The sequence below is a fragment of the Schistocerca piceifrons genome, chromosome 10 (assembly GCF_021461385.2).
Source record: "Schistocerca piceifrons isolate TAMUIC-IGC-003096 chromosome 10, iqSchPice1.1, whole genome shotgun sequence".
Taxonomy (NCBI): Eukaryota; Metazoa; Arthropoda; class Insecta; order Orthoptera; family Acrididae; genus Schistocerca; species Schistocerca piceifrons.
The window spans coordinates 113431316-113452675 of NC_060147.1; the positions used below are offsets into that span (position 1 = coordinate 113431316).

The 21360-nt window shown below is 44.0% G+C and overlaps 1 protein-coding gene across 1 annotated transcript in view; it reads right to left on the minus strand.

The window, feature by feature from the left end:
- LOC124718637 (pre-mRNA-processing factor 40 homolog B) overlaps window positions 1-21360 on the minus strand; it is a 190435-nt gene that overhangs the window by 43930 nt on the left and 125145 nt on the right. Inside the window, exons 11-13 of the mRNA XM_047244261.1 lie at window positions 16512-16624; window positions 13736-13843; window positions 7904-8098 (exon numbers count right to left, since the gene is read on the minus strand). Of these exons, the coding sequence (XP_047100217.1) occupies window positions 7904-8098; window positions 13736-13843; window positions 16512-16624 (416 nt within the window). The remainder of the gene's footprint in view (window positions 1-7903; window positions 8099-13735; window positions 13844-16511; window positions 16625-21360) is intronic.

The following is a 21360-nucleotide window of genomic DNA, read 5'->3' on the forward strand; positions in this document are numbered from 1 at the left end:
AATTTATTGATTGTCATTTTTTATTTGTACTTCGTTGTTGCTATCTGAGTTTACATATTATCATTTTGTCATAGAGGTGTGACAGCGGCAGAGGCAGCCAGAAACACTTGCGCTGTGTATAGGGATAATGCCACTGGACATACCATGGCAAGGATCGCTTTGGCATTAGTGCCTCTCTGCGTTCAGGAAAAACTTCGGGTTTGATGAAGATCATTTAAATCCACAATGATCCACATCAATGTACTCGAGAATTGGCAAATGTGACGAATTTTGACCATTCCACCATTGTGCGACATTTGCATGCAATGGGAAAGGTTCAAGAATAGGGTATATGGGTACTGCATGGTCTAAAACAAAATCATAAAAGTCTGCAGGTGGTGGTGGTGGTTAGTGTTTAACGTCCTGTTGACAACGAGGTCATTAGAGACGGAGTGCAAGCTCGGGTGAGGGAAGGATTGGGAAGGAAATCAGCCGTGCCCTTTCAAAGAAACCATCCCGGCATTTGCCTGAAACGATTTAGGGAAATCACGGAAAACCCAAATGAGGATGGCCGGAGACGGGATTGAACCGTCGTCCTCCCGAATGCGAGTCCAGTGTGCTAACCACTGTGCCACCTCGCTCGATAAAGTCTGCAGGTGGCCATATGTGCACCTTGCTTGATTACAATCAATAGGCTCATGAGCAACACCGACCATTCCTATCCTGTTCTGTTACTGGTGACGAGAAGAATGTTTTTATGCTAACATCAGGAAAGGAAAGGAAAGGCAAGGAAAGGAAAGGAATGGTTGAGCCCAAACAAAGCAGCAACTTCTCTTACAAAATCTGTGCACATCCACAAAAGATAATGTTACGCATCTGGTGAAAGAGTGATGGTGTCATGTACTAGATGCCTTGCAGACACAATCCAAGAACAACAACCAAGGAAACTGCGCGAAGTGATGCTTCTCCATGATAAGGTGTGCATTCTACTTGACTGACAAAAACAATATACAGGAGTTGGGTTGGGAAGTCATTCTGTACCCACCTTTATCACACGATCTTGTGCCCTTGTTTTCATTTTTTCCACACACTGTCAAACTAACTTCAAGCAACTTCCTTTCCGGATGAAAATGCACTACGAACATGGCTCGATGAATTCTTTGTGTCAATACAACGTGATTTATGCAGCAGTAGAATCAAAAAGTTACCCCAATGTTGGCACATTTTAGATAATGAAGGAGAATATACTATTGCTGACTAAAGTCTCTGTTATGTGTATCAGATGTGCTTATTAAACTTGTAGAAAAATTGTGCACCTACCCAATAATTACAGACCAATTTCATTTCCTTAAACACTTGACAAGTTACTTTATAGAGTAATTCTACACCAAATGGAGTATTTCTTCTTAAACCTTCCAAACAACTCATAACACTAAGCAAGTGACTTTCAAGTACATTGTCTTACCTCCGTACGGGAACATACATAATGAACATGAGTAAAGGTTGCAGGTGCACGGTTGACGACACATGGAAGTTTGGGTCTGGCCATGAGTCATGCGCGGATAGCTAAATGGTAAGGCGACTGCTTGCGATAAGCAGGAAATCCGGGTTTGAGTCCCAGTCCGGCGCAAAGTTTCATTGTCATCATTCCAATGTACAGCTGACGGTTGTCCTCATTTGCAATTGTGAATTCATTTAAAGTAACGCATAACACTGGCTCACAAAAGGGGGATCCACACTACAACAGCAATAGTTACATTTTTCCATGAACTGCTAAACAAACTGGGCAAAGGAAACAAAAGTCAGTGGGACTTCTCTATATTTGCCTAAGACATTAATTCTATGAATCATAGAGTGCTTTTATCCAAATTAGAAACTTAGTAGAACTATTTTTTTTTTTTAAATTCATATTTCAAAATATATAAGACAATGTGCTAAACTACATTATAAGAATGAAGGTAAGAACCTAAGAGTGAACTCAACTTAACATGCTCTCATTTTCAACTGTGGAGCTTCACGTGGAAGTATTCCTGGGCCATTTCTGTTTCTTTATCTACATTAATGACATAACACAGCCACAAAACTAAGTGCTAGTTAACTATGCTGATGGTACATCTTTCATTACCTCTGACGAAGTTTTTGTTAAATTACAATCAATCTGAAAGCCAGGGTGATACTATGTGTGTAATGGAATGGGGGAGGTGAGAGAGGGGGGGGGGGGGGGCAGGGGGAGGTGAGAGAGGGGGGGGGGGAGGATGTGGGTTTGAGAGAGAGAGATTTTCATGTGTCAGGTTTTGGGATTGATCTAAGGCCTTGATGTGCTGCTGGAGGTCTTGTTGGACTTCTGGGATAGGAACACAGACATAAGGTTTGTATGCACAGTTGTCGGAAAGCTGGCGGAGCCCCTGGCCACACAGTCACTGTAATTCATAACCAAATGGTTCAAATGGCTCTGAGCACTATGGGACTTAACATCTGAGGTAATCTGTCCCTAGAACTTAGAGCTACTTAAACCCAACCAACTTAAGGACATCACATACATCCGTGCCCAAGGCAAGATTCGAACCTGCTACCGTAGTGGTCGTGCGGTTCCAGACTGAAGCACCTAGAACTGCTCGACCACAGTGACTGGCAATTCATAACCACTGTAGAAGGCTAAGGATAATGTCTAGATTAACTGTCAGGTTACGGATAGCTGTGTGTTTGCGGCTCCCTCCGTATCATTAACCTCTATTCCCAAAATTCGCTTCACTTGGTCCTTCTCAACTCAATGAGCCTACTTCCTAGAAGTTGATCTCCACCTCTCAAATGGCTCCATACATACATCTTTTCATATCAAGCACACCAACCACCAAAAGTATTTCCACTTTGACAGCTGTCACCCTTTCCATGTCAAAAAGCCACCCACTGACATCACATCTGCCATGGAAAATAGTTGTTGAAATATGCTGATAACGTTACCAGAGCCTTTACTGACAGACAATAACCTGTGCAGCTCACAAATAAATAGATTACCTGTGTCGTCTCCTCCTCTGACACCAGTACCCCTGTTAACCAGCCACTGATTAACACTCTTCTTAATCACCCAGTATCACCATGGTTTTGAGAAGCTCAATCACATTCTTCACTAGAGCTTTAACCCCTTCTCATGGTGATTTGAGACAAGGGATATCCTACCCAAAATCCTGCTCACATCAACAAAAGTAGTGTTCCAATGCCTGCACAACCTACAGAATATCCTTGTTCATCCCAACTTCAATCCTGCTTCCAATCCTGCACCCCATGGGCCATTCCCTTGTGGCTGACCCAAGTGCAAGACATGTCCCATACACCCACCCCCACATGAACAGCCACTGCCAAACTCTGGCAAACAATGAACATGACCATCCAGTACCTGAACATGCAGCCACCATGACACAAATGACTTCAACAGCTGCATCACTACATTTACCATTTGGATACTTCATTCCATCACAAGTTTACCTGTACCACACAGGTTGGAATTGTCACTTCAGTATATCCTGCACTCTCGCAATCACCTGGGCTAAACTTTTGCTAACCTGTTCTCATTGTCTCATCTTACCTTTCCCCTTCTCTTCACACCACTCCTTCCCCATCCACATCATGTATGCCTTCAGCCACCACTCTTCTGCCTCTCTCTCCCCCTTTTTCACACCCCTCTCCCTTATTGCCCCCCCCCCCTCCTTCAGCACCAGCTTCTGACACACACCCTCTCCCCCAATCCATCCCTTGTATGCTCTACTCTTTGAACTTCTTTCATCCTGCTGTTCAGCGAAAGACCTGCCTCAAATTAAACTGCTACTTCTTCTTGCTTCAGGAGACCTTCCCTGCCTCCTTCCCATCTCCGTGAAACCCAACCAATATTCAACAATCAATATCACTGCCACCACAAACACATACATTTGGGTGTCTGTGTGGTTGTATGGGAATATGTGTACACGTACTAGAAAAGGAGCAAGAGCTCGAAGCTAAAGTTAACTGTTTTCTATTACATGTTTCTGTGTGTCACACAGGATTCACATATTTGTTTACATATTTTTCCATCCATTTTCATTATTGTTATGTATAGCCAGTCTCAAGTGGACATTAGTAATGAATCACTGCCTACTGCATATACGCCTCATAAACATAAATTTTCAGATGTTGTGATTGAGGAATCTCTTTAAAAATAGTTACAAAATTTCCTTATTTAAATGTTTGATAAATATAACAACTCCTCCTGTCCTTCAACAAATATACTATGGATTAATTGACTTGTGTTTGCATTTGCCACTGAAATTTAGGGCGAGGAACCCGTAGTCTACAAGGATAGGATTTTCGTGCTTCAGAAAAGATAAATTAGAATAATTGTTAATACAGGCAAACATCTGTCCTGTAGTGACTACTACGTAAAGTACAATGTACTGATAAGTACTCTTTGTGTGTCTAAGTTGAAACAGTTGTTACCCTTTCACTGCTGGTGGCATGTATACACATCCTGCTACACTGTTCCTAAGATATTGTGGGTATGTATATGCATGTAACTTGGATTTTGGGTTTTCTTGCAGTGCTACGGATGTCTGAATGCGTCCAGAGCAACCGATGTCTCACTACTGTGGGTGAGTTACTTCCACACCTTAGTGAATAAAAAACTTCGAGTATTTATCATAAAACATATGTGCCTCAATGAATGCAAAGAAGAAGAAGAAGAAGAAGAAGAAAGGAAGAAAGAAAGAAAAAGAAACAGAGAGAGAGAGAGATCGTTTCGAAATCTTGAATTGTTTGCGAGATTTGGCATTGTTCTGACTACACGATTCGCAATGCATGCGGACGTTAATGGGAGCATTGCGTGTGACTGTTCTTCACCCACAAAACCCAATAATGTGAGAACAAAATGATATATCCTTCTGCTCTCAATTTTACATAAAATTTTAATATCTTATCTACATTTCATTCACTGTAATGTATGAGCTAAAGTCAACCAAATGCAAAGTTTACTCAATGCAACTCTTTACAAGGTCATACAATATCTACTTGAATTAATGAAGTGCAGTAGTAGGACTGATGACGAAAATAAATTCAGTTGAAGATACCAGACTGAAGGAGGTGCAAAAATCAGAATACTGAATGATATGCATTTCATATTAGCCGGAACTTTGTCTCAACACAGGCACCAGCATTTTGCAAGCAGTACAGACATAACAAAAGCTGCCTCTGAATGGAATGTAAAGATTTGTCTGTAGCAGTGAAAAGGTTAATTCAAAGATTATGTCCAAGCCTGTAGAGTTATTGTAGGCACCCAAAGTTTAAGATTATTATTATTATTATTATTATTATTATTATTACCACCACACACACACACACACACACACACACACACACACACACACACACACACAGTAGGGGAGGGGGAGGGAGAAAAGGGGGAGGGGGAGAGAAGGGGAGAGGGGGAGCGAGGGTGGAGGGGGCGGGAGAGAGAGAGAGGGTGGAGGGGGCGGGAGAGAGAGAGAGGGCGGAGGGGGCGGGAGAGAGAGAGAGAGGGCGGAGGGGCGGGAGAGAGAGAGAGAGGGCGGAGGGGGCGGGAGAGAGAGAGAGGGCGGAGGGGGCGGGAGAGAGAGAGAGGGCGGAGGGGGCGGGAGAGAGAGAGAGGGCGGAGGGGGCGGGAGAGAGAGAGAGAGAGGGCGGAGGGGGCGGGGGAGAGAGAGAGAGAGAGAGAGAGAGAGAGGGCGGAGGGGGTGGGAGACAGGGGGCGGGAGAGAGGGGGGCGGGAGAGAGGGAGGAGGGGGAGGAGAGAGGGGGAGGGGCGGGAGAGAGAGGGGAGAGGGGGCGGGAGAGAGAGAGGGCGGAGGGGGCGGGAGAGAGAGAGGGCGGAGGGGGCGGGAGAGAGAGAGAGGGCGGAGGGGGCGGAGAGAGAGAGAGGGCGGAGGGGGCGGGAGAGAGAGAGAGGGGGAGGGGGCGGGAGAGAGAGAGGGGGAGGGGGCGGGAGAGAGAGGGGAGGGGGCGGAGAGAGAGGGGCGGGAGAGAGAGGGGGAGGGGGCGGGAGAGAGAGGGGGAGGGGCGGGAGAGAGAGGCGGAGGGGGCGGGAGAGAGAAAGGGAGGGGCGGGAGAGAGAGGGGAGGGGCGGGAGGAGAGGGGAGGGGGCGGGAGAAGAGAGAGGGGGAGGGGGCGGGAGAGAGAGGGGGAGGGGGCGGGAGAGAGAGGGGGGGAGGGGGCGGGAGAGAGAGAGGGGGAGGGGGCGGGAGAGAGGGCGGGGGGCGGGAGGAGGGAGGGGGGAGGGGGCGGGAGAGAGAGAGGGGGGGAGGGGGCGGGAGAGAGAGAGAGGGCGGAGGGGGCGGGAGAGAGAGAGAGGGCAGAGGGGGCGGGAGAGAGAGAGAGAGGGCGGAGGGGGCGGGGAGAGAGTGAGGGCGGAGGGGCGGGAGAGAGAGTGGGGAGGGGGCGGGGGAGAGAGGGCGGAGGGGGCGGGAGTCGAGAGGCGGAGGGGGCGAAGAGAGAGAGGGCGGAGGGGCGGGGGAGAGAGTGGGGAGGGGGCGGGGGAGAGAGGGCGGAGGGGGCGGGGAGAGAGGGCGGAGGGGGCGGGGGGAGAGAGGCGGAGGGGGCGGGGAGAGAGGGCGGAGGGGGCGGGAGGGAGAAGGGGCGAGAGGGGCGGGGGAGAGAGGGCGGAGGGGGCGGGGGGAGAGAGGGCGAAGGGGGCGGGGGAGAGAGGGCAGAGGGCGGCGGGGAGAGAGGGCGGAGGGGCGGGGGAGAGAGGCGGAGGGGGCGGGGGAGAGAGGGCAGAGGGGGCGGGGGAGAGAGGGCGAGGGGCGGGGGAGAGAGAGGCGGAGGGGGCGGGGGAGAGAGTGGGCGGAGGGGGCGGGGAGAGAGTGAGGGGAGGGGCGTTGTGGAGAGAGGGGATGGGGCGGTGTGGAGAGAGGGGAGGGGGCGGTGTGGAGAGGGGGGAGGGGCAGGGGAGAGAGGTGGAGGGGCGGTGTGGAGAGGGGGAGGGGCAGGGGAGAGAGAGGGCGGAGGGGGCGGGGGAGAGAGAGGGGAGGGGGCGGTGTGGAGAGGGGGGAGGGGCGGTGTGGAGAGAGGTGGAGGGGGCGGTGTGGAGAGGGGGGAGGGGCCAGGGGAGAGAGGTGGGAGGGGGCGGGGGAGAGAGGTGGAGGGGGCGGGGGAGAGAGGTGGAGGGGGCGGGGGAGAGAGGTGGAGGGGGCGGGGGATAGAGGGGGAGGGGGCGGGGAGAGGGGGCGGGGGAGAGGGGGGAGGGGGCGGGGGAGAGAGGGAGAGGGGGAAGGGGGCAGGGGAGAGTGGGGGAGGGGGCGGGGGAGAGAGGGGGAGGGGGTGGGGGAGAGAGGGGTAGGGGGAGAGAGAGGGGTAGGGGGAGAGAGAGGGGGAGGGGGGAGAGAGAGGGGAGGGGGAGAGAGAGGGGGAGGGGGCGGGGGAGAGAGAGGGGGAGGGGGCGGGGGAGAGAGAGGGGGAGGGGGCGGGGGAGAGAGAGGGGGAGGGGGCGGGGGAGAGAGGTGGAGGGGGCGGGGGGGAAAGAGGTGGAGGGGGCGGGGGAGAGAGGTGGAGGGGGTGGGGGAGAGAGGTGGAGGGGGCGGGGGAGAGGGGGGGAGGTGGCGGGGGAGAGGGGGGGAAGGGGCGGGGGAGAGAGGGGGAGGGGGCGAGGGAGAGAGGGGGAGGGGGCGGGGGAGAGAGGGGGAGGGGGCGGGGGAGAGAGGGGGAGGGGGCGGGGGAGAGAGGGGGAGGGGGCGAGGGAAAGAGGTGGAGGGGGCGGGGGAGAGTGGTGGAGGGGGGGAGAGAGGGGGAGGGGCGGGGAAGAGGGGGAGGTGCAGGGAAGAGGGGTAGGGGCGGGGAAGAGGGGGAGGGGCGGGGAAGAGTGGGAGGGGGCGGGGGGAGAGAGGGGCGAGAGAGAGAGAGAGAGAGAGAGAGAGAGAATGTACCTCACCTTAAAGATGCGGACTCTTTCCGATTCCAAGCCAACTGCCTCAAATTCGGGCAAACCTTCCATTTTGGAGCGGATCTCATCCCACGGCAGTGTGTGGTCCACATTGCAGGTACTCAGCAAGTTTTTGAAGCTGGCTGCCAGCTTCTTAAGGCGGCGTGTCTCCTCCTTCAGCCGCTCCTTTTCCCGAGCCTCAGCCTGTAAGAAGGGAAGTGTGCTTATGTATAAATCCATCATTAGTTTCAGATGCCAGCCTATGTTCCCTAGCATTTATTCTGACATGTGAGGTCTACTGTTTTCATGACCTGGCAAGTCTATTTTAATTTGGAAAGGTGAGGAATGTTCTTCCTGTTGCCACAATCATCAGTTAAAATAAGGAAAGGAAGTCTTAAATTGTCTCAACTGCCTGAAGCATGTTAACTATGTTCCATGTTATCATATTTTAAATGTATCATATTTTCTGAGGTAGAGGTTTGGAACAAGCCCACAATGACCACAGAAAACCATCTAAAAAACCACATTCTGACTTGCCAGTGTAACAAACTAATGATCGTTAAGTATCGCGTGAATCTGATCTGGGTATCATCTATCTCACCTCATTAAGAAATGTGTCATCCTAAAAGATCCATATCATCTCAATTTCTACATCAGCATGATCAATTTCTTATATATATATATATATATATATATATACATACACAAAGATGAGGTGACTTACCGAACAAAAGCGCAGGCAGGTCGATAGACACACAAACAAACACAAACATACACACAAAATTCAAGCTTTCGCAACAAACTGTTGCCTCATCAGGAAAGAGGGAAGGAGAGGGGAAGACGAAAGGAAGTGGGTTTTAAGGGAGAGGGTAAGGAGTCATTCCAATCCCGGGAGCGGAAAGACTTACCTTAGGGGGAAAAAAGGACAGGTATACACTCGCACACACGCACATATCCATCCACACATACAGACACAAGCAGACATATTTAAAGACAAAGAGTTTGGGCAGAGATGTCAGTCGAGGCAGAAGTGTAGAGGCAAAGAAGTTGTTGAAAGACAGGTGAGGTATGAGTGGCGGCAACTTGAAATTAGCGGAGATTGAGGCCTGGCGGATGACGAGAAGAGAGGATATAAAACTGTCCATTCGCATGAATGGACACAGGCAGACAGTGTTTGTTGGTAATGAGGATCACCCTGTGGCTAAACATGCCTTGGTGCACAGCCAGCACATCTTGGCACAGTGTTACACCGTCCGGGTTATCTGGATACTTCCCACCAACACCAACCTATCCGAACTCCGGAGATGGGAACTTGCCCTTCAGTATATATATATATATATATATAAAATTCTTGTGCCTGATACAATTGCTATGTTTACATCAGATGTTGAGGCCTGAAGCAGTTTTGTTAGACCAGTCAAATACTGATTCTCCCACCATTAGTTGTTTCATACAAATGGCCTTGAAGTCAGCTGTTCTAGTTTCTGATTTAGTCAGTACAATAATTCTCTCTCTTCAATTAAATATGGGAGGTAGACAACTTGATGCTCAGGCTACTTCTCATTCACTGCACAGAAAGTCATCCCATACAGATAGGACAAAAAAAGGAGGTGGGGGTACCTAACCTGGACAACACAAGCACATTTTACATTTCAAAAATGGTTGTGTGTTTACATAGGAGCAAAAATTGATTGTGGAGGGGGAAATCCAGCAGCTAGAACCTAATTTCCAGAATTGGTATTGCAGTGTTCACATTACCACCCCGACACAATATTGAGGAAGTGGTTTACAAAATCTGGTTTTGGGAGAATCATGTAAATGTAGGGAATGAACTGTACACATCTCAAAATAGCAGGCCAACTGAAGCATGTAAATAGTCACAAATGGAAACCTAACAATATGAAGTATACAATATTTAGGGACAGGAGCTGCAATCTGTATAATAAGAACTAGAATGGTACAATAGAAACCACCTTGGATATGCTTATTTGTGACGCAAAACGTGTAAATGACAGGTCTGCTTTTATTATGCTAATGTGGATAAATATATTTTTTGTCTATGGAAGCCTGTCGCAACTGTAGATGCAATGTGATTGACTTTGTTGACAGAGGCAATAATCTCATCTCTGCTAGCACTGCCAAAGTAAAGTCCTCGAAAGTATTATTTAAGTTCTGGAAGCAGATGAAAATCTGATGGGACCAAGTCAGCGACAGTATGGAAGATGCTCAATGAAAGGAAACCAAGTTCTTCAAGTTTTGCAAAGTTGCAGCACTCGTGCACGATTTGGCACTGTCATTTTGAAGGAGAAGTGTTCCATGCAATGGATAAACTCTTCAAATTCGTGGTTTCAGTTTTTCACACAAACCGACAGTTACGTAACACACTGCCACGTTACACGCTACAATTCGGAGCCCTCTAGTGGTGGTGGAGTTGCAACTTGCAGTGAAGCAGGGAAGTCAAACAAGTAATATGCATGACAATGTAAACCTCAACTAATATGAAGAACAGAATAAAAATTTGGATTTTTTTTTTTCAGCATGCCTCGTGAAAATCTATAGTAATTTGGCACTCTGGTGATGTTTCCAAATAACATTCTGTTAAAATTTGTGGAATCATAGCCAGTCAATATCACAGAGAGAGGCAATAGTTCCAGGTACAGCAGTTGGCACTAGAAGTTCTGCTGTTTTCTGACAGCCACGGCAGCATCTATCAGTGCCGCCCAACCACTTGTCGCACAAGTGCCCTTTCTTTTTTTTTGTGCCACATCCTGAGCTAAGGCCCACCTACACCACGATCACATGGATAAGAGGCAGCCCAACTTGCAGTTCTTGCACAGCTGTTGCCCAGTTATCAAGTAGCTCCACTTAGCAGCAGTTGAGGATCCGTCATAGGGCAGATGCAACTTTGTCTACAAAAGTAATGTCAGAACTGGCCTCAAAACTTCTATTTATTTCTGTATTGAGAACAGCTGAAGTGTTCAACTTATACTGGCTTTGCCAGGACTTGAATTTGGATTTTCACAAGGACACTCACTGTACCAAAGTTTGAGTATGATACAACATTTCTCTCAGAGATTGTGTTCTCCTCACTCCTTTGATTTCTGCCTCATACCCACACTTCCTCCTGACAGGACAAGAGTACCTTTGGCAATGAGATTTTACTGAGTCACTTCAGGACTGAAGGGGATTTACTAGCAGTATAATGAAAATAGGAAAATCTGGCCCTTTTTTAATTAAAAGTGTGCAATTTGACCACAGAGAGGATAAAGACAAAGAGGGACGAATAGCATCATCTTTTCAGTTAGATACCTAAGGTCTATGCTGATATATTAGCCATTATGGGACAGGCTACTCATTTGTTGCATGTGGCATGTTTACCAACAAAAGGAGTTTTAAGTTATGATTGACAGAGAATTAACAAAAGTGGGTCGAATCTTTTAGTCTATCATATTTTCAAGATGTCTGGTGTAAAGTGTCTTGCACTTCCACACAGTATTTCACTGTCTTGGAACTGCCTTTGACATTAATAATTTTTTCTGATTATCAAAGAACATCTGAAATGGTTACTTCAGCTACCAGAGGTTTTGATATCTTCCTAGTATGCACATATTAATGTTAAAGTACAGTAGGGGGTGGGGGGGGGGGGGGGGAACAAAAAAAATCTGAATTATTTTTTAAAATCTATATATTTTCAAATTGTTTGTGAAACAACTTTATCCCCTCCAAAATACTCTCTATTACAACTAATTAATACATTTCTCCCACTGCTGCTTCGATTGTTCAAAACATTTTTTGTAGTTATCTTTAGAAATGGCTGACAGCTCTTCACCTCATTATTTTCTTGACTTCTTCAAAATTGTCAAATTGGTGTCCTTTTGTGCCCCTTTCCACATGTGGGAAATAAGAAATAGTTGCACGGAGCCAGATTAGATGAGCAAGATGTATGGGGCAACAGAACCATGCCATTTTTAGCAAAAAACTGTCTAACAGAGATGGCTATGTGTGCAGGTGCGTTGTCATGTGGAAGAACCAGTCTCCTGTCTGCCGCAAATCAGGCCTTTTTTGATTACCACTGTTGTGCAATCTTGTTAAAACTTCTCAATAAAAGGTTTTGACTGACAGTCTGACCTGGAAGGAACAAGCCCTGAATGAACTATGCCCCTGGCATCAAAAAGCATATCAGTATTGTTTTGATGTTTGATTTGACTTGACAACATTTTTTTTTGAAGGGGTTGTGATGACATCTTCCACTGGCTTGACTGCTGCTTTGTTTCTGGGTTTGTAACCAAAGCACCATGACCCATCACCAGTAATGACCACTGACAGAAAATTTGGATCAGTTTCAAACTGTTGTTCCAAAGCACGACTTGTTTCAAATTGATGTTCCTTTTGATTGTCAGTCAGAAACTGAGGAGAACAAACTTTTTCACTGCCAAATCTTCTATTAAAATTCACTGAACTGACCTCCAAGATAAACCACTAATCTCTGATAATTGATCAATTGTTTATGGAGGCTGTGTGAGCACAAGCTCTCAAGCTTCTTCAATATTTTTGTCAATTCGGGCAGTTGACGGGATGTCCTGAACATGGTTTGTCATCAGTTGACATGCCACCATTTTTTAAATCAAGCAAACCACTTGCACACTAGAGTTTTTCCCATAATGTCATTTTGGTAAGCTGTTTTCAACATTAAAACAGTTTCAGCAGCGCTTTTACTGAGTAGAAAACGAAATTAACAAAATTTCACAGCTGCATGTTATCCACTTAAACTTGCCATCATAAAAAACTAAATAAGAAAAAAACAGCATTAGCAAAAAACGATCCCTGTAGGATGAACAGAACAAGCCAGGTTGACAACTCAGGTGGCACTGAACTGGCAATGAGTTGCGCTATACACGCCTAGTGACAGAATCCCCTCGTACCTCCTGTCTGTTGAGGAGCTAATTGTGCTTCCATTCATTAGCTGCAGCAGAATCATTTATTGACATTAAAACTTAAGTGGATTACTGGGAAAGGAAGCATAGAAAGCACTACCCTCATATGGGTATAAAGAAATCTGTTCAATTATGATTATCGTCATACGATATATCTAAGGCTTCAAGTCCTACTACAGGTCCACATGGTTTAGTCATATGGAGACATTCATTGCCTCAATTGAACTATAAAACATAAATAAATATAGGTGTTTATATGAAGTACTCTTTTATAGTTGCCCAGAACACTAACAGTATTTTTGTGCTAATGTCTCGTACTCTACGTTGAGAAACACACTACTACTGTGATGTCAGCAGTATATTACATACCAAAGTACCAGAGGTATGACAATCTTTAACATCTCAAGGTACGAACTGGGAACACTTCACAAACTGAGAATCTTTATGAATTATGACTCGCTGAAAGCACATGCAATTTTGAAAAATCACCGCAAAACTTGCTGTTGGACAATTCCATTGCACAATATAAAAACAGTTCTGTTATATGCACAATATTGACATTGGTTTTAAAGAGTGTACCTGTGCTAATTGACTTTCCTATACTATATGTGGATATGATTAAGCCAGTGTTATTATACAGATTCTCAATTAAAAAACAGCCATATTTCATGCAGTGACATTTACATCTCTTCTGTGGCAAGGGTCTAACTTCACAAGTGACAAATGACAGTGAGAAGTAACCAGTTTTATCTCAATTAGTTTTGAAAGCTCTCATAATGTTTTCTGTCCACCTTCTCTCAACCTAATGAATTATCTGCCAGACAGCAGCAGTATCTGCATGTGACTGTTTATATGAGATGTGAAACATGTCACCTACATCAAATAACTAGTGAATATAGTACTATACCTTTTCGAGGAATGCATTGAAGGTGAGTTTGACATTTCCTGCATCCAGATTGGCCGACCTTCGGTCTTCACAAACCACTGTTGCAAAGTCTTCAAATGATGTGTTCACCTGAAACCAGACAGGTTTCCATACTCACCATCTTTCAGTTCAAACAGTGTAAGATGAAATACTGCGGTTTAGGAAACAGCTGTTTGAACCTGGAATAGCAGGTAATTAGATGTGTGGATGTGGGGTGTGTGTGTGTGTGTGTGTGTGTGTGTGTGTGTGTGTGTGTGTGTGTGTGTGTGTGTGTACACTTAACTGAAACTTAACAAAGAATAAGGAACAGACATTGAATGATTATTCTAATGCTGGGAGTAAAGAATAAGCACTCACTGCATTGAGGAAATGTTGGCTATCACACAGGCACAAAGACAAGTATTTAAACATTCTAACTCAACTTTTGTTGGTCAAATCCATGACATTGTCTTTCCTCACATCAATAAAATTCTTTCATGGAAGGAATCTAACATGATGGTGCCATGACAGCCCAAGACTTGTAGTGATGCAGATCTGCCAGATGTCCCGTACTGGAGTGAAATTTTCATGACAAATCCAAAGCCAAAGGATTTGGCAAATGATCTGTATCATAGTGACATATTTCCTGCAGTCAATTGTAACAATGACATAATGAAACACCATTACCATTATCCATTATCTTGCGGTGTCCTATAACTGAAATCACATGTTCTTAAACACACTTTTTGATGATTCAATTACAATTTAATGACAAAATTAAGAAATATAAACTTACAAGGAGGGATTTTTGTTTTAATTTTAGTGTTGCACACATGATGGAGCAGTTATTATACTAGTCTGGTCCATTAGTTCACACCACTTATAACAAAAACTATATGTTACCCATGGCTGTGCTTGCGTATCAATAGTACTGTCACGGCCACTCCATTACCCTAATGCAAGATGTGGTGGCACGTGCAGCACCACTGCCGAGCAATGTGTGTGGAGGGCGTGGGCAGGAGCGCCCATCTAAGCATTCTGCTACTGAAGTCGCTAATGTAGACATTATGCAACAAATATCTCTCTCTCTCTCTCTCTCTCTCTCTCTCTCTCCTCTCTCTGCCCCCCCTCCCCCAGCCCCCCAAAGTAGCCCATACTCCTCCTCAGGCTCCACACTTCCTCAAAATTTCATCAAAAATGGTTCAGCAGTTTCGTCGTGACAACGTTCGTGTGTTACTTTCGCATTTAATAATATTAATAGGAAATACGGATTAAACACATTGAGGGTTGTATAAGCATTGTATTCATCACATTGAATCATATTATGCAGAACATACAAATCAATATAAGGATTTTCATAAATATGACACAGTTCAAATATCAACAGTTTTTACAAAGAGTAAATTTCTGTATATCTCATTTTAGATAAAATTTTAAATCACCTTTTTATCCAATTTTGATGAAATAGAGCCTATGTGTCACCCCAAGCTATGCTTGACTTACCCATGTAGTAGTTTTGGAGATTAGAGTGTTCAAATAAACAGACTGATATGACAACTTTACAGTTTTATTATTAGTATAGATTAGTGGTAATGCTTGCTGATTGTCTGCAGCACCATTTTAAGCTTGCAGTGCTGAGCTAAGAGTTGTGTAATTTTTAGTGTTGTAAAGGCTGTCCTTCAGAAGGAAATTTTCTTCAGTAACGATTTATGCCAAAATAGTCTACCTCCTTCATCGGGACTATTGTAAATATGCAATAACATGTCTTACAGAAGAGAGCACTTCTACAGGAATAGCCAATTTTCTTGAAATTCTATTTTTTCTTTTCCTTGTCATAAACTGATTTCATACAATGTAAATGACACCAATAAATAAAAATCTCCTACATATTCCTGTTATTTAATAGCTTTAACAGAAAGGTAGTGCCACTTGTCTGTCTTGTCCTTTTCTCAACTTCGTGTTTGTTATCACTGAGAGCAACAATAAGTGGTTGTTGTTTCATGGACAAACATTTCCCATGGCAAACAATTAAATAGAATATCCATTCTATAAATATGGTGTTGGACAGGCACAGTTCATCTACAATTTCTGATGCTGCACATGGTGCACCTTCGCTATGTAAAATGTATTTGCTCTACAGCGGGAACACACGATTCTGCTTTTAGCTTTAAAAATAGCTGATATAATCTAGCAATCTTTTGTACACAGAAATTCATAATCTCAAGTACTACAAAAGTAATATACCCAGTGATTATACTTTTTAATGCAAAGTCTGCAAAATAAGTGTCATGGTTACTTTATCTCAAAGCATCAACTATGTGGAGTAACCAGAAGACAAGTTCATTTTGAAATATCAATGTCTGTGATGTAATTAGTTTTTTAGACAAATCATTTCCTCAAAATCATCTGAGAAAGAATTAATTCCTCTGCAGACATCATGAATACATATACTGCCAGACGTAATTCTGTGATAGCACTTTGGAAATCACGGCTAGCAACGAGTACTAGACTGACAGAGACAGATGGGAGGCCAAAGATGCCACAGACTATGTAAGGAGCCATCCCAGCATTTACCTGACTTAATTTACAAGGGCCAGATGGGAATTTGAACACTACTCTTCCCCAAAAGAAGGCCACAGTCATTTAGAACCACAATGAACTAAAAACGCAAAATTTGTATCTCAAACATCATTATTAATATTAACTATGTGCTTAATTCACAAATTTAATAATTTAACAAACAATTCACTGACAGCTGAAGACCATTACATTTACTTACCTGCACTTCAAAGCCTTTTTCCTTCAATATTTCCTTTATTATCTTCTTCTCATCATGGAACCTTGATTTGAGGTCCTCAACATAAAACTTGAAGAGATCAAGGGGTGTGGAACCTACAGAAAACATGTAACACTTTAGTCAATAGACATATAAATAAAAGTGTGTGTGTGTGTGTGTGTGTGTGTGTGTGTAAGAGAGAGAGAGAGAGAGAGAGAGAGAGAGAGAGAGAGAGAGAGAGAGAGAGAGAGAGGGGCGGGTGAAGGGGGGGGGGGGGGGGGGGGGGGGGAAATCATGTGGATTACTAATTTGCACTTGGTGCCATAACAAGATATTCAAGTCTGATGTTAACATTAAAATTGATTTGCACAAGACTGCAATCTATAGTTATACTTACAAAATATAAACAAATTAAATATCTTGGGACTATCTTTTATAAAAATGAAGACCATGTTCCAATTTTTATGAGCTTACTATGTGATGCAGTTAGGTCTTTATAAGATTTCAAAGTGTTGAAAAGGCTGACAATTTGTTCTAAATGTCCAGAAATGAAAACTGTGCACTTCTCAAAGGAACAAAAGTAATATTCTACGATTACAACATCTGTGAGTCACAGTTTGAGGCAGTTCCTTCGTACAAATACTTGCATATAACGCTGTAATAGTTCGCATAGGTATGAAATGAGATGATCACACATGCTCAGTTGTAGGTACAGCAACTGGCCGACTTCGGTTCCTTAGCAGGGATACTGGTAAAATGCAATCAGTCTACAAGGGAGACCACCTCTAAGTCCTAATTGTTCCAGTGTGGAAGATCGATACCAAATTGGATTAACACGGGACGGTGAATGAAAAATAAAGAAGAGCGGCACAAGTGGTCACAGGTTTGTTTGACTTATGAAGAAGCATCACGAATATATTGAAAAACCTTAATTGGCAGAAGTTTTTAAGGTAGATGCCAATTATGTTGAGAAAACATACAAATTTTTGAGATCCAGTATTAAGTGAGGAATATAGAGATCTACTATGTATCGCTCCTGCAGGAACCATGAAGACAAGATTAGACTACATCACACACGGGAATGCAAGCAATCATTCATCTAACACTCTGTACGGGAAAAACTGCAACGTGTGTGGGAAAACACTTAACAGTGGTTTACAGAGCATGCACTGTATTTACTCGAATCTAAGCCGCACTTTTTTTCCGGTTTTTGTAATCCAAAAAACCGCATGCGGCTTAGAATCAAGTGCAAAGTAAGCAGAAGTTCTGAAAAATATTGGTAGGTGCCACCACAACTAACGTCTGCTGTTGAATATATGTAGCGCTACACAGGCATATTTTGCAGGCACAAAGATAAATACTGGTGCCAAAACCTCTGCGTCAGTAAATAAATTAAAACGTGGAAGATGAGCTTTTTTCTCCGCCCCGAGTTTCGACCACTGCATTTTCATACATTATCCAATGAAGTAAATACAAATTCGGTATTGTTCATCTTTGAATGTAGCAGCCTTTCAATGTACTACGAAAATCTGACTGGCAAGACTGTTTGGGATGTTTGTCTGTCAATATGGCTAAATCTACGTTCTGAATTTTTTCCCACCTGTGACAAGAGATAGTTGCTTAGGAACTTTTATGAATTGTGAAGTAGTATTCTCTTCACCATAAGAATAATACGAATGTAAACATTTTGCCACGTATTCTTTCGTGTTTGCTGCTATCTCATTTAAATCCTGTCTGCCTAATAAACTACAAAACTAGAGTGAGACAACAGCAAACGCGGAAGAATATACATATCATGCCATGTTTATATTCATATTATTCTTATGCCGAATAGTGATACAGTCAGAAATGAAGCACGGCAACTGACAAGATTTTAAAATCTAAGATGACTCTAATTTCTGTGCAGAATGTAATGTACTAAAGAGGCGTCTGCAAAGATTTTCAAATGGAGAAAAATTTTCGGTAAACTCTCATTTAGAACATCTTCTATCATACGCAGTCTATTATTTGGTTCTTGTTGATCATTATCAAAGAAAGTAGCAGTGTAAGTAACAACAAAAAGCAGTCTATTGCCATTGTTTCGCTAATGAGATGATACCTCTCTTTTCTTTTAATTTTAAGCAGCGGTAACGTGCACAAAAGCAAGCCATGCCAAAAGCGGCGACAGGTCATAAACACTCATTATCGGAATGGGACAAACAATACATCACACAGTACAATAGTGCATTTTCAGCTTAGAATGACGTAAAGACCTATAACAAAGAGAACGGCACTTATCAGATCAAAGAAAAATAAGCAATCACTTCAAACCAGGCAAAGCACATGAAAAAGGAAGGGTAGCCGTATAAATACGGACGGAGCGCCTGACGCATAGCAATGCCTACCTGGTAAAGCTTAACTGCTAAGCTTACGACTCAAACCAAACTACTGTAGCTGTATCATCACTCATTCAACCTAAATTGTGTCTCAGATTACACTGGACCAACTTTGTTTCGATTTGGAGGTGCGGTCTAAAACTTATCTCTCTCCTTGAATTTCGAGTCTCAAATTTCAGGTGCGGCTTAGATTCGGGAAATTTTTTTTCCTTGATTTCGAGTCTCATTTTTCAGGAGCGGCATAGATTCGAGCGTGACTTAGATTCGAGTAAATACGATATACAGATGTCAATAAAAGCATTCCAGAAAACCACCAGATACTCCATAAAAGGTCTTATAAAAAATCTTTGAGAACGTTATTTTACTTATTATACTTCTGGAAGCATGTCATTAATCAATCACACCAAGAAAACCTGAGAGATCACTTCATTTTATTGCATAATACTGGCCTAATATAAGACTGGGCAATGCCAGATGATCAGCTAGTAAGGATACACTTCTCACTTACAAACGTACAAGACTGAGCTTCAGCAAATGCTAGCTTCCATTTTTACATTAACAGAACTATCCGAGTTTAAGAAAATTTTGTTCAGAACATTACAGATGTATATGTTAAACAGAACCAAATACTAGCTGTAAATCTTGAAATTCCTTTGTTCTCCTCAAAACTACACAGGCACTAGAATACACCTCTCAGACATGTTTCCCTTACATTCATAAGTCAACTTACACTGATGATCCAAAATACAGGACCACTGCTCACTGTGAGATTGAATGCTGTCTAGTGGTGTTGCAGGCACGACACAGTAAGGGATGTCTGCAAGTGGAGCAGAGACAAATGGAGAATCATTCTAGCAACAAGTATGGGCAGCAAATGGGAAAACCCACTGACGTATGCAACTCTGTAAATGGGCAGATTGTTATGGTTCAAAGCCTCAGAATGAGGAACATTGAAACAGCAAAGGTGGTCATCTGTTCACATTCTACTGTTGTGAACATCTGTGGTAGTTGATGAAACTGTCAAAGAAGTTTGGGATATGAGGCACATCCATTTTGTAAAGACTGAGAGGCATCATTCAATGGCAGATCTGGTGAAAGTACATTTCTGGCACAAGTTCAAGTGTTCTGGAGTACACCGTTCAGTGCACAATGCTCAAGATGAAGCTATGTAGACACAAAAGCATCAACAATTACAGTTGCAGTGTCCATGGTATCTCAGAGACGACTGTGGATCATAGGAAATGTGTCACCTAGTCAGATGACTCTTGTTCCTCGCTAAACCAGGTTGATTGATGGTGTTGTCCACATGTGTCATCCTGCAGAGCAGCTGCTAGAAACGTGCATTGCACCACAGATGAGATCTTACGATAGTGGGACAGTATTATGCTATGGGGGACATTTACTTCTGTTTCCACAGGACCTGTGGTAGTAATCCAAGGCACCGTGACAGCTGTGGACCATGTGAACTTAACTACAGATCATCTGCATCCCTTCATGCTCGAAGTCATGCTCAACGGAAATACCGAGTGGTTCTAAATAAGTGTAGCATGATGATCTATAATTATCGTATGGCAGTGAAACTTGGTATATACACTAACGTGTTAATGCAGAACCAATTTACGCTGAAAAATTTCCAACTGTGGTCACCAGGTAGAAACCTAGTGCTGTACACTGTTCATGTGATGGTGTGACATCCACCAGAGGGTGCAGTGAATACACTGAACTGCTGAGTTTGGGATGCTGTTAAAGTGGTGTTTTACACAAAGAAGCCATTCCATTCACTTTACATGACTCCGTGGTATGGATTCACAAGAGCCTTCAGTCTCGGTCCGTAGTCCTTCGAAGAAAATCCATCCACAAGGCGTGTCAAGTATACTGTGACGTCTGCACATTATCAAGACCTCCTTGTACAGCATGTGATTCCTGCTTTGGAAGAGTGAACTGTGTGGAAACCACTGTTTTCATACAAGATGGGGCAACACCTCATGTCACTCGTCCAGTCAATGGTCTGCTAAATGCAACCTTCCACAAAGCTGTTATCTCCAAAGGTTTGCAAGACTACCGGATCTGAATCCGTGCGATTTTTGGCTCTGGGGAAGGAATGTGTTTACCAGGGACACTTTCGATCTATACCTGATCTGAACACCAGTATACAGGAATGGCTTTCTCAGATTCCACTGGAACTGCTGCAAGCAACTGTTGATTACGTCATTTTACGGATGCAGTATCTTGTCGATGCCTCCATTGCTCATACTGAAGAAGTACTGTCAACAGCAATCAATAATAAAATCAACGTTATGCCTTTTTCACTTGCTTCACTTTTTCTGCCTGCAGCCTGTTCCTAACACATATGGAAACACTTCTGTACGTCTTTTTTGCATTCACAGCACCAGATTTGCACCTGGTGGCCAAAATTGGAACTAATTTTTTTCCCAGCGTAAATCAATTCCATTTTTTCACTGCCACACAATAATTAC